Genomic DNA, 27,216 nt, shown 5'->3' with positions numbered 1-27,216 from the left:
GAGGTGGGGCTATCAAAGGATCCTCGCCGGAAGAAGCTGCAGAGCGAGCCGCGTCTCGATTGGCAAGGAGCGCGTGAGGGGGCGTAGCCTTCACTGATTGGTCCGTACGCCCCGAGGCATCTGGCGGCCTAGGAAGCACACAGGCTGGGGCGGGGTTTTCTCCCTAGGCGGGAACCCAAGTGTCGTTTTGATTGGCAAGCTATTGGTGAGGGAGGTGAAATTTACTCTGATTGGTCAAACTGCCAAGTTTCCACGCGGAGATTGGCTTGCGGGAAGGCAAAGGCTGGGTCAAGGGAGGAAGCTTTGTGGTCCAACCTCAGGAACTCAGGAGACGCTACTTGTGGGAGCTGCCGTCCGGTCGGTGAGTAATCTCGGTCACAGGCGGTCATCGGCGACGGGCGGGTGGCGCAGATGGAGCTCGGACTCTCCCGCATCTTGTCTGGAGAAACTTTCCCGCTGCATGAGCCCAGGATGCCCCAAATTTGTCTCCCCTTCCTTAACTGGTTTTACATCCGGGTGTTTTCTCCTGGGCCGCCCTTTGGGCGTGTGAGTCAATAGGAATCGCCATGTAGGACGCCCCGCCTACTGGGTCGCGTAGAGCATTCTGGGACTCGTAGTAAACCTCTCGAGGTTTCCCTTAGCACGCGGGGATTAGAAGCGGTTTCTGCCCCCGCCGCGTTGCCCAAACTGACTTTTTCCGGGAAGGAAGATCCGTGAGCAGTCCGTTAAACTAGAGTTGGGGCAAAGGATTTAGAAAAACCCAGGCGTGAAGTTCCCTTTTTCCTTTTCTTAGCCCTACCTCGGCATCTAGCTCCATGGCAGTTCCCGAGACCCGCCCCAACCACACAATTTATATCAACAATCTCAACGAGAAGATCAAGAAGGATGGTGAGTTCTCCAGTGGCCCAAGCGCTGGGCTGTACCGCACGAGTTGGCCCTTCCCATCGCTTCTCTATCTTTGTCTACTCCAGCCTGCCTGTTAGAGCTAACCCTTCGGTCCTCGCACATGCTGCGTCCTCTGACTTTTAACACTCCCTTAGTTGATCCACGCCCTACCCGCTAACTTGGCCACTATTGCTTGTCTTTCACGTCTCAGTTCACAGGACCATTCCTCCCCCAGGTGTCTCCCTCTGACTTATAGGCCCTGGGCATCAAGTCCTGATCACTCTGGGCTGTCATGTCTCCCCACCAACCTGTGAGTTCTGTGAGGGCAGGGACTGGAGCTCTCTAGGTCACTGTCATGTTTTCAGTGACCAGTCCACAATGAAAATACGCAACAGTAACGGAACATTCTGTACCACGTGGTGAGCTATGCACTTTTACATAAATTTCCATTTAACAATCCTGCTGGAAGAAGCTTTTGTTAATCCTGTGTCTCAGATAGAAAATTGACACTCAAGTGTGACTTGACTTGCCCAAGGTCACACAGCAGGGAAAGTAGCTGAGGCCACCAGTTTGGAGTTCTGTTTAAGAACATACTTGACATTGTATAGACTCTTCTATTTTCTCAAGCAAGTTGTCCCCTTTACTGAATCCCACTTTTTTCTTTATCTGAAAACTGGACTAACCCAAAAACCCATTGCCATCAAGCCACTTCAGACTCATAGTGATCCTATAGGACAGAGTAGAACTACCCGATGGAGTTTCCAAGGAGCCGCTGGTGGATTTGAACTGCCAACCTTTTTGGTGAGCAGCGGAGCTGTTAACACTGTGCCACCAGGGCTCTGAAAACTGGGCAAGATCATAATACCATGTTTGCATGGATGTTGTGAGGATTAAATTAGCTAAATCTCCATGCAGTGCTTTTTATGGTACTTGGTAGGAAGAATCAGGTAGGTGTTGGTTGTTATCACAAAGGAGCTGCTGGAATTAAATTTGAGGTTACTGATAAAGTTGCTGTTGGAAAAAAACAAAACAAGGAATGTAGATTCTGCACATGCTTTTAAACTATCACGCCTGGCCATGCTAGGTGGTGAGGTGCTGAGGGCACCATGGGGAGCAAGTCAGCCCTGGCCCTGCCCTGTTGGAGCCACAGTCCAGTGGAGGAGACAGACCCGTCATCTGATTGTGACAAGTCAGAGGATCAGGGCTATGGTGGGGAGAGGCCCAGGTGGAAGAATACAGCCAGGATGAGTAAGGGGAGGGGGTTGGGTATGTAGAAGGACAGAGATTCATTTAGTTTCAAAAAAAAAAAAAAACCCAAATCTGGACATCAAGTCAATTCCGACTCATAGTGACCCTATAGGACAGAGCAGAACTGCCCTGTATGGCTTTCGGGGAGCACCTGGTGGATTCAAACTGCTGACCTTTTGGTTAGCAGCTGTTGTTTTTGACCACTAGCCACCAGGGTTTGGTAGAAGCCCTCCAAAGCTTGAGGAAGCAGCATTTGGTGAGGGAGAAAGGTATTCATGACTTTGACCAGCTATATAACTACCTAGGGACAAAAGAGCCTGGGATGTTCTGGGAACTATAAGTAGTTTTGTGTGGCTGAAGCTTCCCATGAGCAAGGCACTCCTGGCTCTCGGGGCCTTCTGGGCTGAATGAATTGGTGAGCTTATCCTGAAGGCATTGTAGAGCTATGCAAGGGACACAGTCAGTTGTCGGTTGTGAAAAATCCTCACAGCTGGGAAGGGTGAACTGGAGTGGGCAGGAGGGGAGGCTAGAGGCTAGGCAGTGGTCCTGAGTCCAGTGGAATGCCTGGGCCTCAAACTAGGCGCATGAGGACAAAAGGTAAGAGATGAAAACTAGAAATGTCACAAAGAATTTCTGGCTAATTGCTTCAAAACACCCTTGCTCCCATCCCCCCACCCCAAACAGGTACACACACATTTCCTTCACCCATCCTCTAGTATCTGTTGTTAGGTGCCGTCGAGTCGGTTCCGACTCATAGCGACCCTATGCACAACAGAACGAAACACTGCCCGGTCCTGTGCCATCCGTACAGTTGTTGTTATGCTTGAGCTCATTGTCGCAGCCACTGTGTCAATCCACCTCGTTGAGGGTCTTCCTCTTTTCCGCCAACCCCATACTCTATCAAGCATGATGTCCTTCTCCAGGGACTGATCCCTCCTGACAACATGTCCAAACTATGTAAGACGCGGTCTCGCCGTCCTTGCGTCTAAGGAGTATTCTGGCCACACTTTTTCCAAGACAGATTTGTTCATTCTTTTGGCAGTCCACGATATATTCAATATTCTTTGCTAACACCACAATTTGAAGGCGTCAACTCTTCTTCCGTCTTCCTTTGCATTGTCTAGCTTTCCCGTGCATATGATGTGATTGAAAATACCATGGCTTGGGTCAGGCGCACCTTAGTCTTCAGGATGACATCTTTGCTCTTCAATACTTTGAAGAGGTCCTTTGCAGCAGATTTATGCAGTGCAGTGCGTCTTTTGATTTCCTGACTGCTGCTTCCATGGCTGTTGATTGTGGATCCAAGTAAAATGAAACCCTTGACAACTTCAATCTCTTCTCTATTTATCATGATGTTGCTTATTGGTCCAGTTCACCAAATATCTTTTGCACAGTTCCCTTCTTTACATAAGATATTCGTACTTTTTTCAGGCCTGGGTGGTAAGACCACTCCTTCCTTTGTTGAGCTTAAACTCTGCTTGCTGTCAACGTAGGCAGTTTGGTTGAGGTGGTAGTGCTGGGTTTGGATAGACTTGAGTCCTGGTCCCGTCTCTGCCTTGTCCTTCTCAGCACCCTTAAGACACTCTTCCTGGGCCATTGATTCCTGTCAAAGCCTGTTTCCATGTTAGTAAAATGGGAATGTTGTAGGGGTGGCCTTAGTCGCTTCCTCATGGGGTTGTTAGAATTGAGTGAAGTTATTTCTGAAAAGCACTTAACGGTGTCTTTATTCATGTAAATGTGGAGAAGTTTGTGTGTTGCAGGTGGCACCAGGCATCTGGCTACTGTGGTAAACAAATTGGATGGGTTTGTCATTTTTCAGAGGGAGAGACAGAATAAGTAAACATGTCGTTGGAGGTAGAAAATGCCACGAAGGGAAAGCACAGAGAGAGAGGGGGGAACAGGACAGAGTGATGGATGAGAGGGAGGCCATTTGGACAGCGTGTTTAGAGGAGGCCTCTCTGAGTTAGCTTCTCTTCTGCTGAGACCTGGATGACTAGAAGGAAGCAGACGTGCAAACATCAGGCAGAGGGAACAGCCGGTGCAAAGCTGAGGTGGAATTACAATATTTTACGCAAATAACGCATATCTTCTAAGTTTGATTGCTAACCATTCCCTTCCCCCCAACGAGGTATTTTTGTAAGAACCACTGTGCTCCCCCCCGCCCCTTTTTTTTAGATGGTACTGTAAAAAAAAGTGAGCATAGCGTATACCTCGCAGGGAGAGGGAAGTCATGGTCGTCATTCAGCGACCCTGTGGGGTGGGTGCCATCACTCTCCCCATCTTATGGAGCAGTGCACTGGGCCCTTGAGTGGTTCATGGTGGTTGCTGTGGTTGGGTCGTGGGGGTTTACTGACTCAGGGCATTCTGGGTACTCCATCAGTTGGCTGATGAGCTCAAAAAGGGAGCTCAAGCTCCAGGGAATGGTACCCAGGTCTCTGGTCACCAGTGGGGCTTTCCTCTCCTGCTACAGAGCTGAAGAAGTCCCTGTACGCCATCTTCTCCCAGTTTGGCCAGATCCTAGATATCCTCGTGTCGCGGAGCTTGAAGATGAGAGGCCAGGCTTTTGTCATCTTCAAGGAGGTCAGCAGTGCTACCAACGCCTTGCGCTCCATGCAGGGCTTCCCCTTCTACGACAAGCCCATGGTGAGCATTGTGGGTGTGGTGGACGTGTGTGCGTGTGAGAAATACCATGGGAGACTGGATGGGTGGCGGGGGGGGCGGGTCGGTGTAGATGACTCCTCCTGTCATCTGTAGCCCAGCTTCCTCAGGAGAGCGATTTTTTGTTCCTGCTGTTTAGGGGCTCAGGGAGGGCTTTCTGGATGAGGTGAGACTTGAATGAAGAGAAGAGTTAGCTGGCGGAGGAGAGGGAGAGTCTTTCAGCAGTGGGTCGGTGTGGACTGAGACTCAGATCACCAAGCGCATATATGACTGGGGAGTTGAGTCTAGTTCCTTTGGCTGGAGCACAGGGCAGGAGGTGGTAGGGAAGGTGTGGCCTAGAGAGCATATGAAATATCAGGCAAGAGAACTGGGTTTTGTTCTGATAGTGAACAAAAACCTTCTATTTTGAGGGTGCTGGGGAGCCACAGGAGGGTTGCGGGAGGTGCCCATGGCTGTGGGTGGAAGTGGGTTAGAGGAGGGAGACTAGGGTCCAGTTGCCAGAGTGAGGCCGGGTCAGGCTCCCAGGTAAGAGGGGGCGGGGCAGGACCCAAGCAGGAAGGGATGGGCTGCCGACACTCAAGAGGCCCAGTGGACAGCGAGGGGACTGGTCTGTGGAGGTAAGGAATGGCTTAAAGTCTCTGCCTGGAACTAAAATTCCTGGCACATCACTCGCAGGCACCTTTGGTTCTTTTCGTTGGGGCTTCTCTCTTGTTCTCTGGTCAGTTTTCGAGTTTTACTGTGTTGACCAGGCCTCCCTGACCCAGCTCCCTTGGGGAGGTGACCTCAGTATGGGAGACAATTATGTGGAAGCAGTGGGCCTGAGGGCAGCTGCCCCTGGGAATGGGAGCCTAAGTTGCCACATCTTCCAGTTGCCTTTCACAGGCAGCTAGAAATTCGCATTTTAGGTGTAAAAATCATGAGTATTTTTGGATTGTTCTCCCCGCTTTTGCCCCTAAATTACCGCTTGGGCCATATCAAGCTCTCAAGCCCGTTTGAGTTGTCAGGAAGTCCTGTCAACTCTACCTTCACCCGTCTACTGCTTCTCACCCTTCCACTGCTGCTGAGCTGGTCCCAGCCACTAGCTCCCTCCCCAGGACTGGCAGTGGCCTGCTTGCTGTCCCCCTGCTTGTACCTCTACTCCCCACCCTACAGCCAAGACGCCACTGCTCTGCTCAGAGCACTCGTGTCTCCTGCCTTTCTGGAAGAGACGGCCCTCACCATGGTCCTCCTGCTTCCAGCCCCTGTGGCATGTCTGGCCTCATTTTCTCCCCCTCTGCTCTCCGCATTGTCCTCCTTGCTGTTGTTGAAACACACCGGGCACACCTTAGCTCTTGGCTAGGCTGTTCCCTTTTCTAGGACATTCTTTCCCCCACTTGTCCATATGGCTCCTTCCCTGAATGGCGCCTGCACAGGTGTGACTTCAGTGAGGCCTTTCCTGGCTACCTTGTCCGAAAACTTCAATTCTTCTCAATGCTTCACATTCCCCTTCACATTCTCAGTTCACTTTTAATCTTCCTTTTATCTCCCTGACTGAATGAGCTCCCTGAGGGCAGGGACTTGGGTCTGTTGTATTCACCACTGCTCCCCGAGCGTAGAGCGGGCAAGTGCGTTCTCCATACACAGCTGGGAGACTTGTGTGACTGGAAAATCTCCTGGCTCCGTAGGCTTCTGCCCTTGGCCTGATGTTCAGAGCTGTCCCATCTTTCTTTAAAAATGGCAACAGCCCATTCACTGAGCACTTACTATGTGTTTTAACTTTTGTCTTCATAGCAATCCTTTTGGTGAGGATAATATAACTCCAATTTTATGAATGAAGAAATTGAGGCCAAGCAATTTTCATAGGATTACTCAGCAAGCCTGTGGTTGGGTCCGATTTTGAACACAGGTAATTTGGCTCTGACGCCCATGCTCTTGACCTTTCTCCTTCTACTCTGTAGCGAATCCAGTATGCCAAGACAGACTCTGATATCATTGCCAAGATGAAGGGCACCTTCGTGGAGCGGGACCGCAAGCGGGAGAAGAGGAAGCCCAAGAGCCAGGAGACCCCAGCTGCCAAGAAGGCTGTGCAGGGCGGGGCAGCTGCCTCTGTGGTGGGGGCCGTCCAGGGGCCTGTTCCGGTAAGCCAGGGCCCACAGACTGTCCCTCTTGCCCTTGGGCCTTCCTCAGCCACGTGGCCTGGCCAGGTCAGGGTAGGGGAAGCTCTCCTCTTGGGGATTCAAACTCCTCCCTTTCATTTCCTTAAAGAGGTCGTATGTCTGTCTCAGGTGGTTGAGTGACTGGATGATGGTATCTCCTCTCTGAAATACCTCATGGTCTTTCCCTGTGGTTCTGTTTCTTGGTTTCTTATTCTCTCTCTCGATCCTGGTTTTATTGTCTGTGCTTTTTATGTTAACGTACATGTAGAAAATCCAGAGGAATGTATTCACCAGCTATTAGAATTAGTAAGTAAATTTAACAAGGTTGTTGGATATAAGGCCAATATGAAAAAATCAATTGCACATCTGTATGTTAGCAACAACAAGTAGAATTGGAAAAACAAAACACTGTTCACAGTAGCAACTTGAAGTCCATCAGAAGGTGTGCAGACCCTCTACCCTGAAACCACAGGACATTGCTGAGAGAAATTTGAGACAACCTGAACACCTGGATGGGAAGTCCCAATATTGTTAAGATGTCAGTTCTCCAAGTTGAGCTATAGATGCGATGCAATTCCCATCCAAATCCCAGCAAGTATTTTTGTGAAGGTCGATGGGCTGTTTCTAAAATACTTGTGCAAAGGCACGGCCAAGGCAGGTGAGAAAAACAAAGCTGGAGGACCTGTGCTACGAAGTGGCAAGTCTCCTTCTAAAGCTAAAACAATCTAGATAGTGTGGGCTGGGGATAAGGGTGGGAAGATAGACCAGTGGGACAGACCAGAGTCTGGAAACAGATCCACGCATGTGTGGCTACTTAACTTGTGATAAAGGACCTGCTGCAATTGAGTGTGGAAAGGACTTTTCTTCACAGAAGATGATGATGAACCAATTGGCTGCCTGTAAGGGGAAAAACAAGCCCAGCCTTGTACTAGATATAAAAGGTAATTTGAGATCGATCACAGACTTGAACGTGACCGCTCAAACAAGATTCTAGAAAACAGGAAAATGCCTTCATGACCTTGGTGATGGCATTGAAACTGGAAACATCCTGTTTTCTAAACAGGATACAAAAAGCACGAACTATAAAAGAAAAGATGGGTAAGCTGGACCCTTTGGTCGACCTGAGTCTCCGTGTTGGGCTTTCTGACTGGGTCATGCTTTATTTGTCCACCTCCACTGCAGCCAGCGTGTGGGTCCGACACGCTCTGAGCTGCTATTCTGGCTTCCCCACTGTCATCACTCTTCCCTCTCCTGGGCCCAGCTTTCTGTCCGATTGACGTACTTCCACATCTGACTCTAGGTTGTGAGTCCAACCCTGGCAGCCCCACCATCTCTGCTGTGTGCAGGGCTGTGGGCTGTGCGCTGTTAGGCTGCCTCCCCCCCATCCCCTCCCCACCACCACCCCTCCCATTTCTTCCCACCATCTTTCCTCATCAGCCTTTTCCGTCTTTGATTCCACTGCCTTTTTTTCTCTCTAGGTCTTGGCCTCCCCCTCCCCCCCATCCCCTCAAAATTTTTCTGCACTGGGCAAATTATTGCACAAGACCTTTTTAAAGTGTTGAAAAGCAAAGATTTCACCTTGAGGACTGAGGTGCACCAGACCCAAGTCATGGTGTTTTCAGTTGCCTCCTATGCAGGCAAAAGCTGGACAATGCATAAGGAAGACTGAAGAACTGATGCCTTTGAATTATGGTGTTGAATATACCACGGACTGCCAGAAGAAGAAGTATAGCCAGAGTGCTCCTTGGAAACAAGGATGGCAAAACTACATCTCATGTACTTTGGACATGTTATTGGCAATGCCCTGGAGAGGGACATAGTGCTTGGTAAGGAAAGGGGTCAGTGAAAAAAGAGGAAGACCCTCAATGAAATGGATTAACACAGTGGCTACAAAAACCAGCTGAAATATAGCAAGGATTACGAGGATGGTGCAGGACTAGGCAGTGTTTTGTTCTGTTATATGCAGGGTTGCTATGAGTCGGAACCAACTCAGCAGCACCTAACAACAACAAAGTTTTTTTGCTAGAAACAGAAGTATCCGTTACTCATTATAGCGAATACTTCACTCCGCTCAACAAAAGCTAAAGATTGTTAGCATTTTGATTGTTTTTTCTCCTTTTTTCTCCCTATTCATATATAAGCAAAGCTCAGTCTTATCAACTAATTTTCTGTTATTTATTTATTTTTTTTTTCACTGTGGGTTTCTTGCCTTGTCCGTCTGTCTCCGGGTGTCCAGTATCTGCTTGTTTCGCCTCTTCCTGAGCCTGGGTCACTCTCCACGTGTCTGTCACCCTGGGTTTCCTCTGATGACCTTGTCTCCTGCTGACACCGTCTGCACGCCTTCTCCCACTGCCAGCCAGTCTCAAGTCCTGTCCCCTCTTTCCACAGGGCATGCCGCCAATGACACAGGCACCCCGCATCATGCACCACATGCCGGGCCAGCCTCCCTACATGCCTCCACCCGGCATGATCCCGCCGCCGGGCCTCGCACCCGGCCAGATCCCGCCAGGGGCCATGCCCCCACAGCAGCTTATGCCGGGACAGATGCCGCCTGCCCAGCCTGTAAGTGTCTAGTTCTCTGGGGTCTCTGGAGAGTCCTGGTAACCATGTGTGTCAGGTGTCCACTCTGCCAGGCTCTGAGGATAGAAAGAGGGAACAGGGCTGACCCAGTCCCTGTTCTCTTGAGCTCTTCATTCTAGCATGTGTGAAGAGTGTGTTAACAGATAAAAAATGCTATGAAGAATCACAGAGAAATTGTACAGGAATAGAAACGAACTTAGGAGTCCCAGTTTTAGAGTGGGTAGTCTTATAGGCCTCTCTGAGGCCTTGATATGGTGGCAGAGCTCTCTGCATGATGTAGCAGTGGGGTAGGGCCCTGGGGCAGGAGAGGGGTGGGCATGTTAGCTGGATGAGATTTGGAAGGTCAGGGCGAGGCTTATGCACCAGCCCTGCTCTCTATTCTCTGCTCTGGAGGCATTCCAGTGACCGGAGCTGAAACATCTCTGCCCTCCTGTTGCTTACAGTCTAGCGGAGGCTAAGGGCAGGGGACAGACGGGTAACAACATAGTGTATCAGGATGTGGTAAGTGCTAGAGAAAATTCAGGCAGGGCAAGGGATGAGAGGAAGAGGGGGTATGAGGATGCCCCACTAGACTTCTGTGCTCATGATCTTTCTCTCTCCCCTGCAGCTTTCAGAAAACCCACCGAATCACATCTTGTTCCTCACTAACCTGCCAGAGGAGACCAACGAACTCATGTTGTCCATGCTTTTTAACCAGTAAGTGGAGCCTATGGGTGGGCCAGGGCCAGGACAATGGCTAGGAGGTGGGAATAGGCCTCAGGACTCAGCCTTGAGCAGGCTTGGGCTTTGTAGGAGGGGTGGTGACTGAAGGTGGGAGGTAGCTGTGGCTGGGCCCAAAGCCTCTGGAGGCCTGTGGTGGCTGGTGAGGCTAGAGTGGTCAGCAGTAGCCAGGCCTGCAGGGCCTTCCTCAGCCTTCGGGATAGGTGAGGGTGAGGCGAGTCCAGGCTCAGCCTTGTTTTTCCAGTCTAAAATTGAGAAGTACAGGAGCATGTAAAACAACAGTGATTTAACATTGAACACTGGCAAAATCAGCACTCTCAAAAACTGGGGTGTGAGCCAAAGACACAAGGAAAATATGAGCCCAGGAGACAGAAAGGGCCACATAAACCAGAGACTTCATCAGCCTGAGACCAGAAGAACTAGATGGTGCCTGGCTAACACCAATGACTGCCCTGACAGGGAAAACAACAGGGAGTCCCTGATGGAGCAGGAGAAACGTGGGCACAGAACTCAAATTCTAGTAAAAAGACCAGACTTAATGTTCTGACTGAGACTGGAGGGACCTCGGAAGACATGGCCCCTGGACTGTTAGCCCCAAACTAAAACCATTCCCAAAGCCAATTCTTCTGACAAAGATTAGACTGGGCTATACGACATAAAATGATACTGGTGAAGAGTGTGCCTTTTAGCTCAAGTAGATAAATGAGACTAAGTGGGCAGCTCCTGTCAGGAGGCGAGAGGAGAAGGTAGAAAGGGATAGGAGCTGGTTGGATGGGCATGGGAACCACCCGGGGTGGAAAGGGGGAGTGTTCTGCCATATTATAAGGAGAGCAACTAGGGTCACATAACCACATAATTTTTTGTATGAGAAACTAACTTGATCTGTAAACTTTCATTTAAAGCACAAAAAGGGGGCGAGGGAGACCAAGAATAACTGCCCCACAGAAAAACAAAAACAAAAATCTGGGGGTGTGGGACATGAGGGATATGGACCCTTGTGCCCTGTGGCCAGGATATAGACCAGTGCGTCATTGCGTACAGTAACTGGCCGCTCTTCAGTGAAGCTGGAGGCAGCTTGTGTTCTGGTGATTCTGCTTCTGTTTGCATCTCCTATACTGTGAATGGGGCGTTTATCACGGTGTGGGTGAGTTGGAGACAGCCTGGGAGAGTGGAGGAAGAGAAAGCATTGTGGGTAGTTCTTGGCTGACAGGAAATTCCAAAATACTGAATAAAATAGAAAATGCCGTGTATATACCATGACAGGGAAACAGTACACGCTGTCAGAGTACTGATGGCTGTCGGAGTACTGATCGGGGTTGACTGATGGAGAAGGACGTAAGGAATGAGAAGAGGGAAATTTAAGTAACAGCATAGCGTAAAAGGGAGGGTAGTGTGTGTTTCTGGAGGGGGTAGTGTTCTCTTGATCTGGGTTGTGGTTGCACGGGTGTTTATGTTGAATGTGTTGGTTAAATGATATGTTTACATTGTGTACATTTACTTGTTTATGTTAGGGTTTTTCACTTCAGCACTAAATGTATTACGGGCTGGATAATTCTTGTTGTGGGGCTGTCATGTACTTTGTAGGATGTTTAGCAAAATCCCTAGCCTAGATGCAGTAGGACAGTTCCCTTCAGGTAGGACAACCAAAAACCTCTCAAGACATCACCAGATGTTCATTGGAGGGCAAAATTGTTCCTGGGTGAGACTGGTTGGTTTGTATCAGGTCTTATATAACGTGTTGAAATGTTAGGAGCACAATGGCAAGGCTGGATCCTGATGTCTGTTCTTCCCTTCTTTCAGGTTCCCTGGCTTCAAGGAGGTCCGGTTGGTCCCCGGGCGGCACGACATCGCCTTCGTGGAGTTTGACAATGAGGTGCAGGCGGGGGCAGCTCGCGATGCCCTGCAGGGCTTCAAGATCACCCAGAGCAACGCCATGAAGATCTCCTTCGCCAAGAAGTAGCACCTTCCCCCCGTGTCCGCCCCTGTCCCTGTCTTTGGCTCGCCCTTCCCCCCCTTGGCTCAGCCCCTTGAAGGTAAGTCCCCCTTGGGGGCCTTCTCCGAGCCGTGTGTGAGTGAGTGGTCGCCACACAGCATTGTACCCAGAGTCTGTCCCCAGACATTGCACCTGGCGCTGTTAGGCTGGAATTAAAGTGTTTTTTTGAGGTTTGGTTTTTCGCAACCATTTGTTGTGTTTGTTTTATTCCGTTCTCCTCCCTGCATATCAGCTTTCTGAGTTTTGGGATCGCCTAACGTGTTAGGTTTGCAAACCTGGAAAAGCACAGATTAGCGTACTGATAACCGTCCATTCTTAAGTCACCTTTACTACTTTCACAGTTTTGTATTTTGGCTCAATCTGCGTCAGACCAGGAAATGGAAACTCAGGTCTGTCATGTACAGTTGGGCAAGTCGTGAACTGCACAAGGATGCTACCTTTAAGGAAACACCATACCATTCACTTCGAAGACATATATGTTTAGTTACGAGATTTTCTAACAGATGATAGTGTCTTGAGGAAGAAGTTTTTCTTCATCTGTTTTTTACTATGCACAAAAGTACCTTGTGCCCTAACAGCAGTCCCATACAAACCACCCTAGGAACTTCAGGTGGAAAGGGATTTAACACAGGGAATTGGATGCCAGTGATATCGTCGGAAGGACAGGATTGGCTGCCTGGGTTTGAGACTTTTAGTTCAAGTTTACAGGCCCTAATTCCACTACAATCTAGAGTCCGGTAAGATGCCACTGGTGCTGCCAGGACAGCCCAGACTCACTCGATCACACAGGGAAAGTTGAAGCTGCGACCAGACGTGTGTACAAAACGTGTGGCCATCTCAGACCCAGCTTATCTGACCTTGCTGGCTAGCTACCAGCCAGGAGCATCAGGAAAGTGACTATAGCAAATTCCCCTCCAGTGCCCTGTTGGTGTAATGGTTAAGCCCTCAGCTGCTGACGGAAAGGTTGGCTGTTTGAACCCACCCAGCATGTCCGTGGAAGAAAGACCTGGGAATCTGCTTCCATAAAGGTTACAGCCTAGAAAACGCTGTGGGGCAGTTTTCCTCTGTCAAATGGGACCCCTGTGAGTCAAGATCCACTCTATAGCAGCTAACAGCAACCCTAGCTGTGGGGGAGTCCAGGAAAGGTAGTTTCTGGATGGGCAGCCTTGCGCCCAGCTGCAGTTTTGAAATAAGGAGATAGAATGAGGGGGAACCCTTCTTGGCAATCTCTGTCACACGTCTGTCCTGGACAATGTTTAAATTTGCTTGTAAAAACATCACTTCGGATATCTTTCTAAAACCATGTAAATTGAAAAATGGGATCATTTGCCAGAGGCAGAAAATAACCACCAAAAGTAAATAAAACTATCATGTTAAATTCTCTGTGGACATTGCCTGCCAAGGCTCTAAGCTTGAAGCCTGCTCCGTTTTGGTTAAAGGGAAACACTGACAAGTGTTAGAAGCGATGAAGACACGTAGTACCAAATGGAGACTCTCCCTCTAGCCTTTGAAATTGAAAGGAGAAAGGGATTGCCTTCCCCAAATGATGCAGGTTATTGCAGACACTAAGTGGAAGCATCTTGCCCTACCACACTGGCAGCCATGGGCCTAGTGGTTAAATACGAGGGCTCTGGGGTTAGATGGTGCTGGTTTCTACTCTGGAATTGTTGTGACCCCACAGGCAGTCAGTGTCCCTACTCTGAGCTTCAGTGACCTCTGCTTATCAATACTGTGATGATGTTTACCCTCCTCCACGTACACAGACACTACCAGGTACTTAGCAAGCACTCAAACTCAGCAAATATCCCCCTAAAAAATTTTGGTCTGGCCAGCCCAGAGGTGAGAAAGCCTGGGAGAGAGGTAGACACTTTGGAAAGAAGGATCCTTTCCTTGTGGACCTCAAAGCACAGCTTTGAGGGCGAGGTATGAGTTCAGATTCTCTGCAGGTTTCTCATTCTGGAGCGTGCTGAGATTCAGGTTCGTCCTCAACAGCATGGAAAATCAAAGTTGAGGGGACAGCATTTCACAGGGAGGCCAGCAAAGATCCACGCTGCGAAGGTGATGTTTGAGCTGAGCCCTGAATGACCCGAAGCGGCCTGCCATGTGAGGGTCTGGGAGCAGTGCAAAGGCCCTGGGGTAGGCGTGAGTTCAGAGTTGGAGGACCTGACAGAAGGGAAGCCTCAGAAAGCACTGCATGTCACATAACTCCAGGGGGTGCCAGTTATGTGTTAAACAGAATTATGCTACTGAGTGGCCCTGGCTGTGTGGCTGCAGTACAGGGGAACAGGGATACAGGGTTCACTGGGGAGGTCAGCATGGCCAATCCATGGAAGTTTGGATGTGGTAAGCAGTGTCTAAGATGGCCCCCAATAATCCCCACCCTCTGGTATTCCAACTCTTCTGAGATCCTCTCTCTGAGCATGGGCTGGACCTAGTGACTTGCTTCAAATGAATCCAGCATAAATTACGGGATGTCATTTCCAAGGTTAGGTTTCAAATATTGGCGTGCATCTTGCTTGCCCTGCCGGAAGCCAGCTGCCATGTCGTGAGCTATCTGCAGAGGGGCCAAGCTGGGAAGGGACAGGTGCTCCTTCAACAGCCCACGAGGAACTGAACGCTGCCAGTAGCCACAGGAGGGAGCTTGTAAGTGGATCCTCCCCCAGTCCAGCCTTCAGATGAAACTCCAGCCCCAGTCAACAAATTGTTGCAGCCTTGTGGGAGGCTCTGAACCTGAGGCATCCCCTAAGCCACACCCGCACTCCTGACCCACAGAAACTGATAATAAATGTTGGTTGTTTTAAACCACTCAATTTTGGAGTAATTAGTTGTGAAGCAATAATTAGTTATGAAAATAACAATACATTGGGTTCCGGCAAGTGAGGTCAGTTGTACCTTTTTTTTTTTTTTTTTTATTAAGCTTCAAGTGAACATTTACCATTCCAATCAGTCTGTCACATGTAGGTTTACATACATCTTACTCCCTTCTCCCACTTGCTCTCCCCCTATTGAGTCAGCCCTTTCAGTCTCTCGTTTCGTGCCAATTTTGCCATCTTCCCTCTCTCTCTATCTTCCCATCCCCCTTCCAGTCAAGAGTTGCCTACACACTCTCCCGTGTCCACCTGATTTAATTAGCTCACTCTTCATCAGCATCTCTCTCCCCGCCACTGACCAGTCCTTTTCATGCCTGATGATTTGTCTTTGGGGATGGTTCCTGTCCTGTGCCATCAGAAGTTCTGGGGAGCATTGTCTCTGGGATTCCTCTAGTCGCAGTCATACCATCAGGTATGGTCTTTTCATGAGAATTTGGGGTCTGTATCCCACTGGTCTCCTGCTCCCTCAGGAGTTGTCTGTTGTGCTCCCTGACAGGGCAGACATCGATTGTGGCCGGGCACCAACTAGTTCTTCTGTACTTGTACCTTTTGTTGCCTCATCAATAGTGGGGGCCGTAGTTCCCACTGGTAGTATTTATTGTGTTCTCATTTCTAAATATCTTTAATGCTTCATGTGTTATCTCATTTACATACCTGATAATGACATGTGCTTAATGGTTAATTGTCTCCCTCACTAGAGGGCTTTAGGTTTTGTTCTTTGACGAATATCCAAGGTCTAGCATGGGTATAGAAGACCTCATGGCATAGTTGTTAAGCGCATGGCTGCTACCCAGAGGGTCAGCGGTTTGAGCCACCAGCCACTCCATAGGAGGGAGATGTGACAGTCTGCTTCCGTAAAAATTACAGCCTTGGAAACCATAGAGAGCCGTTCTACTCTGTCGTGTAGGGTTGCTATTAGTGGAATCCAGTGAGCGGCAAGCAGCAGCTACAAAGCATAGGATATACGCTAAATAACTATTGAATGAAAGAGTAATTTAAAAAATGTTTTGTAGTGGAAAACTTACACATACATTAAAAGAAGGCTAGCATACAGAACCCCATGTTCCCTTCTACCAGCTTCACCTATTATCAATTAGTGGCCAAATTATGTTTCACCCAAGCCCCCACCCACTTTCTCCCCTGCTAGGATTATTTCAGTATCAGTGGAGATTTAAGTATATCTCTAAAAGATAAAGAGCTCTGGTGGCACAGTAGTTAAAAGCTCAGCTGCTAACCAGAAGTTGCCAGTTGGGATCCACCAGCCACTCCTTGGAAACCCTACGGTGCAGTTCTACTCTGTCCTATAGGGTGGCTATGAGCCAGAATTAACTCGAAAGCAATGGGTTTGGTTTTGATTTTTCTAAAAGGTAAAAATATAACCACAGGACTGTGTTCCCACAAATATTCAGTCAGTGTTCAAATTTTCTATAGTTTTATACATAAATGTGGATAATTTTGACTCGGGATCCAAATAAGGCCCACACATTGTGCCTGGCTGATATGTCCCTTGAGTCCGTTAATCTAGAACACCCCTCAATGTCTCATTTTTTCCATCATCTCCCTGGCAGTTCATTAGAGAAATCAGGCTGGATGTCTAGTAGAGATTCCCACTCTGGATTTTGCTGATCACATCCTTGTAATTTGCTTAACCTGTTTCTCCTTACTCTGTGTTCTCTAAGCCCATTGGATGGGTGCATTTAACCCTTACAAAAAGCCCTGCAAGGCAGGGCAGCATAGTGAAGGGTGTGGCCCTGAAGCCAAAACTAATCCTTCCCTTCCTAGCTGTGCAACCTTAGTAATCCGCTATGCTGTTGTTTTCATGTAAAATGGGTTTACAATTGTCCCTTACGGAGGTGGTGCAGAATATCCATTTGAATTAATAAAGCCAAACATTTTTCAAAAACATGGTGAGGAGTCAGAGCCAAGATGGCAGAATAGACAGATGCTTCCGTCGAGCCCTCTTTACAACAAAGACCCGAAAAAAGAAGTAAAAGGAGTATATTTGTGACAAGCTGGGAGCCCTGAGCTTCAAAGGCAAGCTTAGACAATGAACTGAGGGGCAGGAGGAGGAAGAGACCTTTCAGAAGCAGAGAGGAGTTACCGGACCTGAATCATGGGGAGCCCTCAGGCACCATTCCCAGGGCGTTGGCAGTGGGCTGGTCCTAGCGTTCTCCTCAGGGAGAAGCAGCAGCCACACAGCCCACTCACACCTCCGGAACCTGAGCAGAAGGGTGCTCTCAGCAAAAGCTAAGTACTTGCAGATATTTTACCACGCTCCCCCCACCCCCAAGCCGGCTTCAGTGGCTGAATCCCTAGGCCTGAGATAGACCCTGGCGAGCACCTGGAGCCATCCTCACGGCCTTGGGGAAGGAAAAAATTTGCAACTGGGAGGAAAGGATAATTTGATAGCTCCATTAACTGGGGGAGCTCAGGACAGTAGCAGCTCCTGTTCAGGCATAAACAGTCCGTGGACCTTGAGCACCTTTCCCTTCTGCATGGACCTGTGTGGGCCTATTTCAGGAGGACAGGTCCCTGTTGCCAAACTCCAACCATTTCAGCTGTGCGGTGGAGAAGTGGGTATTTGACATTTGACATTGCTTTGCCTATTAAACAAGGTCCTCACCTACCCACAACAGGGACCTAAGGACTGGTGGCTCCACATGGGTCGCCCAGCCACCCGAGACGGGTCCAGAGATAACTGGTACCTCCCAGTCCTTAAAAAAAACACTTTGGGTGCCCGTGGTCCAACTGCAGAGCCCACCCAGCCGCACGCCTTAGGGAACAGACGCGTTTTCCTCAGAGACACTTGGGGGTCGGTTCTCAGACCCCTGCCTTGTTCAGAGCGTGACCCCCTGCTGCAATCAGATACGAGTATATATGCCAATCACCCCTGCCCCTCTAAGACTGTAGGACAGAGCCTGTACCACACACTTGATGATCAGCTACCTGGAAACCTGAGCCGAATTCATACAAGAAAACTGAATGGACTCCTAGACTGATATACCTGATAAAAGCTCTAGCCACTTGGGGACAGGACACTAGAGCTCCAAAGGCGAAAAAAATCAAGCTAGCTCACTCAAGCAACCCATATGGGTATACCAAAACAAAACAAAGCAAGCAGCTATGACACAGTAAGCAAGCATAAACTAATACAATAACTTATAGATGGCTCAGAGACAACAGTCGATATCAAGTCACATAAAGAAAGAGGCCATGATCACCTCAACAGGCTCTCAGAACAAAGAATCCAGGGATCTTCTAGATGAAAGTGCATTCCTGGAATTACCAGGTGTAGAATACAAAAGTTTAATATACAGAACACTTCAAGTCATCAGGAAGGAAATGAGGCAATGTGCAGAAAAAGCCAAGGAACACACAGATAAAACAACTGAAGAAATCAGATTATTCAGGAACATAATGAAAAGTTTAATAAGCTGGAAAAATCCATAGACAGCAATCAGAAATTCAGAAGATTAACAATAAAATTACAGAATTACATAACTCAATAGAAAGAGGAGCAGAATTGAGCAAGTAGAAGCTAGAATTTCTGAACTCAAAGATAAATCACTTGGCACTAATATATTTGAAGAAAAATCAGATAAAAGAATTAAAAAAAAAGAAAAAACCTTAAGAATCATGTGGGACTCTATCAAGAGAAATAACCTACGAGTGATTGGAGTACCAGAACAGGGAGGGATAACAGAAAATACAGAGAAAATTGTTGAAGATTTGTTGGCAGAAAACTTCCCTGATATTGTGAAAGATGAGAAGATATCTATCCAAGATGCTCATTGAACTCCACATAAAGTAGATCTTAAAAGAAAGTTACCAAGACATATTATAATCAAGCTTGCCAAAACCAAAGATAAAGAGACAATTATGAGAGCAGTGAGGGATAAAAGAAAAGTCACCTACAAGGGAGAGCCAATAAGAATACGCTCGGACTACTCGGCAGAAACCATGCAGGCAAGAAGGCAATGGGATGACGTATTTAAAAAATTGAAGGAAAAAAATTGCCTGCCAAGAAACATATATCCATCAAAACTGTCTCTTAAATATGAAGGTGAAATTAAGACATTTCCAGATAAACGCAAGTTGAGGGAATTCGTAAAAACCAAACCAAAACTACAAGAAATACTAAAGGGAGTTCTTTGGTTAGAAAATCAATAATATCAGGTATCAACCTAAGACTAGAACACTGGGTAGAGCAACCAGAAGTCAACCCAGACAGGGAAATCAAAAAAAAAAAAAAGTAAGATTAAAAAAAAAAAAAAAGCCCAACACAGGGTAACGGCGATGTTATTATATAAAAGAAAACAACGTTAAAATAATAAAGAGGGACTAAGAAATGTAATCATCCACCTTCCATACGGACAGGAAGATACAGAGATACAAAGAAATAAAAGTTATAAATTTATAAAAATAGGAGTAAATAATAAGGTAACCACAAAGGAGACAAACTATCCTACTCATCAAAATAAAATACAAGGAAAAATACAGACTCAGCAGAAACAAAATCAACAACAACAAATATGAGGAAAGGACAATATATAAAGAAAATCTGAGCACATAAAATCAAATGGGAAAAAGAAGCGGTCAACACACACAAAAAAGACATCAAAATGATAGCACTAAATTCATACCTATCCATAATTACCCTGAATGTAAATGGACTAAATGCACCAATAAAGAGAGAGAGAGTGGCAGAATGGATTAAAAAAACAAGATCCGTCTATATGCTGCCTACAAGAGACACACCTTAGACTTAGAGACACAAACAAACTAAAACTCAAAGGATGGAAAAAAAATATATCAAGCAAACAGCAATCAAAAAAGAGCAGGAGTGGCAATATTAATTTCTGACAAATAGACTTTAAAGTTAAATCCATCAGAAAGGATAAGGAAGGACACTATATAATGATAAAAGAAACAATAAACCAAGAAGATATAACCATATTAAATATTTATGCACCCAATGACAGGGCTGCAAGATACATAAACTCTTTCAGCATTGAAAAGTGAGATAGACAGCTCCAGAATAATAGTAGGAGACTTCAACACACCACTTTCAGTGGAGGACAGGACATCCAGAAAGAAGCTGAATAAAGACGTGGAAGATCTAAATGCCACAGTCAGCCAACTTGACCTCGTAGACATATACAGAACACTCCACCCAACAGCAACCAAACATACTTTCTTTTCTAGTGCACGTGGAACATTCTCTAGAATAGACCACATATTAGGTCATAAAGGAAGCCTTAGCAGAATCCAAAACATCGAAATATTACAAAGCATCTTCTCTGACCTTAAGCTGATAAAAGTGAAAGTCAATAACAGGAAAAGCAGGGAAAAGAAATCAAACATTTGGAAAGTGAACAAATAACCTGCTCAAAAAAGACTGGATTATAGAAGATGTTAAGGATGGAATAAAGAAATGCACAGAATCCACTGAGAACAAAAACACCTCCTAACAGAACCTTTGGGACACAGCAAAAGCGGTGCTCAGAGGCCAATTTATACCAATAAATGCACACATCCAAAAAGAAGAAAGGGCCCAAAATCAAAGAACTATCCCTAAAACTTGAATAAATAGAGAGCAACCAAAGAAACCCACAGGCACCAGAAGAAAATAATAAAAATTAGAGCTGAACTAAATGAAATAGAAAACAGAAAAACAATTGAAAGAATTAACAAGACCAAAAGCTGGTTTTTTGAAAAACTCAACAAAATTGATAAACCACTGGCCAAACTGACAAAAGAAAAACAGGAGAGGAAGCAAATAACCCTAATAAGAAATGAGACGGGCGATATTACAACAGACCCAACTGAAATTAAAAGAATCATATCAGATTACTATGAAAAACTATACTCCAACAAATTAGAAAACCTAGAAGTAATGGATGAATTCCTAGAAACACACTACCTACCTAAGCTGACACAAACAGAGGTAGAACAACTAAATAGATCCCTAACAAGAGATTGAAAAGGTAATCAAAAAGCTCCCAACAAAAAAAAGCCCTGGTCCGGAGGGCTTCACTGCAGAGTTCTACCAAACTTTCAGAGACGAGTTAACACCACTACTACCAAAGGTATTTCAGAGCATAGAAAAGGATGGAATACTACCAAACTCATTCCATGAAGCCAGCATATCCCTGATACCAAAAACCAGGTAAAGACACCACAGGAAAAGAAAATTATAGACCTATATCCCTCATGAATGTAGATGCAAAAATCCTCAACAAAATTCTAGCCAATGGAATTCAACAACATATCAAAAAAATAATTCACCATGACCCAGTGGGATTCATAGCAGGTATGCAGGGATGGTTCAACATTAGAAAAACAATTAATGTAATCCACTACATAAATAAAACAAAAGACAAGAATCACAGGATTTTATCAATTGATGCAGAATAGACATCTGACAAAGTTCACCCTGATTCATGATAAAAACTCTCAGCAAAATAGGAATAGAAGGAAAATTCCTCAACATAATAAAGGGCATTTATACAAAGCCAATAGCCAACATCACCCTAAATGGAGAGAGCCTGAAAACATTCCCACTGAGATCGGGAACCAGACGAGGATGCCCTTTATCACCACTCTTATTCAACACTGTGCTGGAAGTCCTAGCCAGAGCAATTAGGCTAGATAAAGAAATAAAGGACATCCACATTGGCAAGGAAGACGTAAAAGTATCTTTATTTGCAGATGACATGATCTTATACACAGAAACCCTAAGGAATCCTCCAGAAAATGACTGAAACTAATAGAAGAGTTCAGCAGAGTATCGGGATACAAGATAAACATACAAAAATCAGTTGGATTCCTCTACATCAACAAAAAAAAAACATCGAAGAGGAAATCACCAAATCGATGCCATTTGCAGTAGCCTCCAAGAAGATAAAATACTTAGGAATACATCTTACCAAAGATGTAAAAGACTTATACAAAGAAAACTACAGTACACTTCTGCAAGAAACCAAAAGAGACTTACATAAGTGGAAGAACATACCTTGCTCATGGATAGGAAGACTTAACATTATAAAAATGTCTATGCTACCAAAAGCGATCCATACATTTAATGCAATTCCGACCCAAGTCCCAAGGACATTCTTTAATGAGATGGAGAAACCAATCACTAATTTCATATGCAAGGGAAAGAGGCCCTGGATAAATAAGGCATTACTGAAAAAGAAGAACAAAGTGGGAGGCCTTACTTTACCTGATTTTAGAACCTGTTATACCACCACAGTAGTCAAAACAGCCTGGTATTGGTACAACAACAGATATATGGACCAATGGAACAGAATTGAGAATCCAGACATAAATCCATCCACATATGAGTAGTTGACATTTGACAAAGGCCCCAAAACAGTTGAATGGGGAAAAGACAGTCTTTTTAACAGATGGTACTGGCGTAACTGGATATCCATCTGCAAAAAAATGAAACAAGACCCATACCTCACTCCATGCACGAAAACTAACTCAAAATGGACCAAAGACCTAAATATAAAATCTAAAATGATAAAGATCATGGAAGAAAAAACAGGGACAACGTTAGGAGCGCTAATACATGGCATGAACAGTATAGAAAACATTATAAAGAGCGTAGAAGAAAATCTAGATAACTGGGAGCTCCTAAAAATCAAGCACTTATGCTCATCTGAAGACTTTACCAAAAGAGTAAAAAGACTACCTACGGACTGGGAAAAAGTTTTTAGCTATGACATTTCTGATCAGCGCCTGATCTCTAAAATCTACATGATATTGTAAAAACTCAACTGCAAAAAGACAAATAACCCAATTAAAAAATTGGCAAAAGATATGAATAGATAGTTCACTAAAGAAGACATTCAGGTAGCTAACAGATGTATGAGGAAATGTTCACGATCATTAGCCATTAGAGAAATGCAGATCAAAACTACAATGAGATTTCATCTCACTCCAACAAGGCTGCCATTAATCCAAAAAACACAAAAGAATAAATGTAGGAGAGGCTGTGGAGAGATTGGAACACTTCTACACTGCTGGTGGGAATGTCAAATGGTACAACCACTTTGGAAATCGATTTGGTGCTTCCTTAAAAAGCTAGAAATAGAACTACCATACGATTCAGCAATCCCACTCCTTGGAATATATCCTAGAGAAATAACAGCCTTTACATGAACAGATATATACACAACCATGTTTATTGCAGCACTGTTTACAACAGCAAAAACATGGATGTAACTGAGGTGCCCATCAACGGATGGATGGATAAATTATGGTACGTTCACACAATGGAATACTACGCATTGATAAAGACCAGTGAGGAATCTGAAACATTTCATAACATGGAGGAACCTGGAAGGCATTATGCTGAATGAAATTAGTCAGTTGCAAAAGGACAAATATTGTATAAGACCACTATTATAAGAACTTGAGAAATAGTTTAAAGTGAGAAGAAAACATTCTTTTGTGGTTACGAGAGGGGGGAGGGAGGGAGGGTGAGAGAGGGATATTCACTAATTAGATAGTAGATAAGAACTACTTTAAGTGAAGGGAAAGAGAGCACACAACACAGGGGAGGTCAGCACAATTGGATTAAACCAAAAGCAAAGAAGTTTCCTGAATAAACTGAATGCTTTGAAGGCCAGCGTAGCAGGGGCAGAGGTCTGGGGACCAGGGTTTCAGGGGACATCTAAGTCAGTTGGCATAATAAAATCTATTAAGAAAACATTCTGCATCCCCCTTTGAAGAGTGGCATCTGGGGTCTTAAACACTAGCCAGCAGACACCTAAGATGCATCAATTGGTCTCAACCCACCTGGATCAAAGGAAAATGAAGAACACCAAGGACACAAGGTGATTAGGAGCCCAAGAGACAGAAGGGGCCACATGAACTAGCAACTACATCATCCTGAGACCAGAAGAACTAGATGGTGCCCGGCTACAACGGATGACTGCCCTGACAGGGAACACAACAGAGAACCCCTGAGGGAGCAGGAGAGCAGTGGGATGCAGACCCCAAGTTCTCATAAGTCCAGACTTAATGGTCTGACTGAGACTGGAAGGACCACAGTGATCATGGCCTCCAGACCTTCTGTTGGCCCAGGACAGGAACCATTTCTGAAGCCAACTCTTCAGACATAGATTGGAGTGGACAATGGGTTGGAGAAGGATGCTGGTGAGGAGTGAGCTTCTTGGATCTGGTGGACACTTGAGACTATGTTGGCATCTCCTGCCTGGAGGGGAGATGAGAGGGTGGAGGGGGTTAGAAGTTGGCGAATAGGACACAAAAGAGAGAGTGGAGGGAGAGAGCAGGCTGTTTCTTTAGGGGGAAGAGTAATTCGGAGCGTGTAGCAAGGTGTATATGGGTTTTTGTGTGAGAGACTGACTTGATTTGTAAACTTTCACTTAAAGCACAATAAAAATTATTAAAAAAAAACATGGTGAATATAACTATTAGCATTTATTATCTCCATTTTACAGATGAGAAAAGTGAGGCTCAGAGAGGAGAAATACCCCATGTCACCCAGTCAGGAGGTGGCTTTATGAGGGTTAATCATGATCAGAGTAGGACATTGCCTAGCCTAAGGTCCAACATACAATATTCTCTCAGTAGTTGAGAACTAGGGTAGGCTGTTAACCTGAATTCAAAGGGCTGCCTTGTTTTTTCCCTCAGCCCAAGACATTCCATGGTGGCTTTCCATATTGGCTGCTCTGCTTCTGTCCCTGGAGGGGACGGTAGAAGGTCTCAGGTACCTAAGCAGACCCAAAAGAAGAAGGATTAAATATGTTAACAGACTTGTTGAGGCCTCTCTGATTGTTGAGGGGGTGGCTGTCACTTGGAGTGGCCTGGGCTGCTTTGGGCCTATCTGGGCATTTCCTCGGGCTACCAGCCCTCACCCTATCCTTGAAATGGTTCTGGCTGGGTAGCAGTCCCTAGGTGTTGTGGGCGAAATTTGGGACTGGTTTAGGGCGGAGACAAGACAGAGAACACAGGTTTCTTTGTGATGCAGGAGAGAGGGAGGGCAGAAGGAAATTGGAGACCCCATTCCACCCTGAGTTTCTCTGTTGCTCACAGTGCAGGATGGCTTGTTCCCCAGTGATCCTTGGTGTCATCGTCTTGCTTTCTGCCTTACCAGGCTCGGTTGTTGGGGGTCGTCCCATGCCCAAGCTGGCAGACCGGAAGCTGTGTGCTGATGAGGAATGCAGCTGTAAGCGTGGGCAGGGGGATTGGGGACCTGGGTTGCCAGCTGGTCTGTGTGTGGTAGGTGGCTATCATTCCCTTCTGTTCCTTCCTCAGACCCCATTTCCATGGCTGTGGCCCTTCAGGACTACGTGGCCCCTGACTGTCGCTTCCTGACCATACATAGGGGCCAAGTGGTGTATGTCTTCTCCAAGCTGAAGGGCCGTGGGCGGCTCTTCTGGGGAGGCAGCGTGAGTATTGGGAGAGCAAAAGAGGGAAGGGCAGGGGCCTGGGGTGGGAGTGAACCCCAATTTTTCACCTGAAGGGAAAATTTGAAGATGTAAACTGAAACGGATGGAGACATTTGGGGTGATATAGTGACCTATTTCACTTTTACTTTGTTTTGCAATCATAGGGCACCTTCTCCAGTGTCAGGTTCTGTTCTAGACACTGAAGATAAAAGCAGCGAACAATCCCTTTTATTTTAGTGGAGGGGTATGGGCATTAGCAAATTGAGAATATAAAGTGACCGGGTCACTACCTTGTATCAGAAAGTCAGGGAGGGTCTCTGAGTAGGTGACATTTAAGCTAAGATTGGAATGACAAGCCAGCCATGTGGAGATCAGAGGGAAGGGACAGTGCAAAGGCCTTCAGCAGGAACCAGCTTGCCATCTTTCCAGATTCCAGCTTTGAACTCGTCTTCCTCAGGTTCAGGAAGGTTACTATGGAGACCTGGCGGCCCGCCTGGGCTATTTCCCCAGCAGCATTGTCCGCGAGGACCATACTCTGAAACCCGGCAAAATTGATGTAAAGACGGATGTGAGTGTCTTAGGGGAGTGGGGGCAGGATCTGGAGGGAGAACTCTTGGGTTGTCATGATGGGTGGTTGCCTAGCTATGTGTACTGGGACAATTTTTTTTCCCTGCCTCAATTTTCTCCCCTGTAAAATGGGGAGGGATTTCTAAGCCCCGTTCCAGCTGGGAGGTGCAAAGATTAGAGGGCTCTTGTAGGCTAATTTTCACAGCACTTGAGGGGCCAACCTGCCCCCAGCGAATACGGACTTTCATAAAACCGCTAGATCCGTTGTGGTGTAACGTCTGGTTTTCTCTGCACTGTTTCCCCTTTCTCTTTTTCAGAAATGGGATTTCTACTGTTAGTGAGCCCAGCCTACCGCCGCCCTTGCTGTCTTCCCTCCCTGGCTTTATGCAAATACATCAGCGAGCGCAAACTGCGGATCTCTGTGGTCTATGGGGTGGGGCAGGGATGTACGAAGGAAATGTTTCTCCGGGTTCCTGAATCTAGCCAATCCGTCCACTTAATGTGGCTACGTCAGTGGTTGCTAGGCAGATTTCCAAAGGCTATTTGGTCCAAGCTGGGTACCCGAGGCGGGCTCGTAAGCTTAGACGTCGGACACAAGCAAATGAGAAGACGGAACAATCTAAACAGCCCAATTAGGGGACTGTATTGTCCTTTCTAGACCAATGGGAGGGAGTTGAACTATTTGGAATGAGTCAGACCATGAGGACGTAAATCGCAGAGCAGAGGTTTCCTTGGAAGATTGCAAAGGGAGATGGGAGGTAACCTGCGCGTATCCCCCTAATTTTTGTTTTTCCTGACTTTGAACTCAGCAGTTGCACCCGCCAGCTCAAGATTCGCTCCTCTCCCGGGCCCTATCGGTCAATCTTGCCTCTAACCCCTTCTTTGCATTTGTATCCCCGCCCCCAAGTCCCTTCTATCCAATCCGGAGTCTCGACTCAGCCTTCGAACTCCTGACTAAATCCGTTCCTCTGCACAGCAAAGCATCTCTGCACCGCCTACTCCAACTGGCTCCTCCAATCCCTAGCCTTGGTCCCGCCCTTTTCGACTCAGCCCCTCTCACGCCACCAATCCGCATCTTTTGTCCCTCCCACTGCTCGCGGAATCAGCCAATCTTCCCCTTTGAGAAGCGTGGCCTG

General features: G+C 46.6%; 2 protein-coding genes across 2 annotated transcripts; both read left to right on the top strand.

Annotated features, from left to right (window-relative positions):
- The first annotated feature begins 252 nt into the window (after nucleotides 1–252).
- On the top strand, nucleotides 253–12,422 carry SNRPA (small nuclear ribonucleoprotein polypeptide A). The gene is made up of 7 exons (XM_049901493.1): nucleotides 253–361; nucleotides 794–888; nucleotides 4,604–4,776; nucleotides 6,729–6,908; nucleotides 9,315–9,488; nucleotides 10,114–10,202; nucleotides 12,027–12,422. Exons 2-7 carry the CDS (start codon nucleotides 816–818, stop codon nucleotides 12,184–12,186), a joined length of 849 nt encoding a protein of 282 aa, XP_049757450.1. The 5' UTR covers nucleotides 253–361; nucleotides 794–815; the 3' UTR covers nucleotides 12,187–12,422.
- Nucleotides 12,423–25,163: 12,741 nt separating this feature from the next.
- On the top strand, nucleotides 25,164–26,484 carry MIA (MIA SH3 domain containing). Its single transcript, XM_049901563.1, has 4 exons — nucleotides 25,164–25,290; nucleotides 25,380–25,513; nucleotides 25,971–26,081; nucleotides 26,398–26,484. Exons 1-4 carry the CDS (start codon nucleotides 25,164–25,166, stop codon nucleotides 26,416–26,418), a joined length of 393 nt encoding a protein of 130 aa, XP_049757520.1. The 3' UTR covers nucleotides 26,419–26,484.
- The last annotated feature ends 732 nt before the right edge of the window (nucleotides 26,485–27,216 follow it).

The sequence above is a fragment of the Elephas maximus genome, chromosome 11 (assembly GCF_024166365.1).
Source record: "Elephas maximus indicus isolate mEleMax1 chromosome 11, mEleMax1 primary haplotype, whole genome shotgun sequence".
NCBI classification, from domain to species: Eukaryota; Metazoa; Chordata; class Mammalia; order Proboscidea; family Elephantidae; genus Elephas; species Elephas maximus.
Note: the sequence above shows the minus strand (reverse complement) of the source record. Positions and strands in the feature narration are given on the sequence as shown.

Bases quoted from the DNA above. Each gene is read 5' to 3' on its own strand.
- SNRPA (XM_049901493.1), top strand. From the start codon at position 816: ATGGCAGTTCCCGAGACCCGCCCCAACCACACAATTTATATCAACAAT. The intron at 4,777-6,728 runs GTGAGCATTGTG...TCTACTCTGTAG, and splicing joins CCTTCTACGACAAGCCCATG to CGAATCCAGTATGCCAAGAC. The intron at 9,489-10,113 runs GTAAGTGTCTAG...TCTCCCCTGCAG, and splicing joins AGATGCCGCCTGCCCAGCCT to CTTTCAGAAAACCCACCGAA.
- MIA (XM_049901563.1), top strand. From the start codon at position 25,164: ATGGCTTGTTCCCCAGTGATCCTTGGTGTCATCGTCTTGCTTTCTGCC. The intron at 25,291-25,379 runs GTAAGCGTGGGC...TTCCTTCCTCAG, and splicing joins TGCTGATGAGGAATGCAGCT to ACCCCATTTCCATGGCTGTG. The intron at 26,082-26,397 runs GTGAGTGTCTTA...TCTCTTTTTCAG, and splicing joins AAATTGATGTAAAGACGGAT to AAATGGGATTTCTACTGTTA.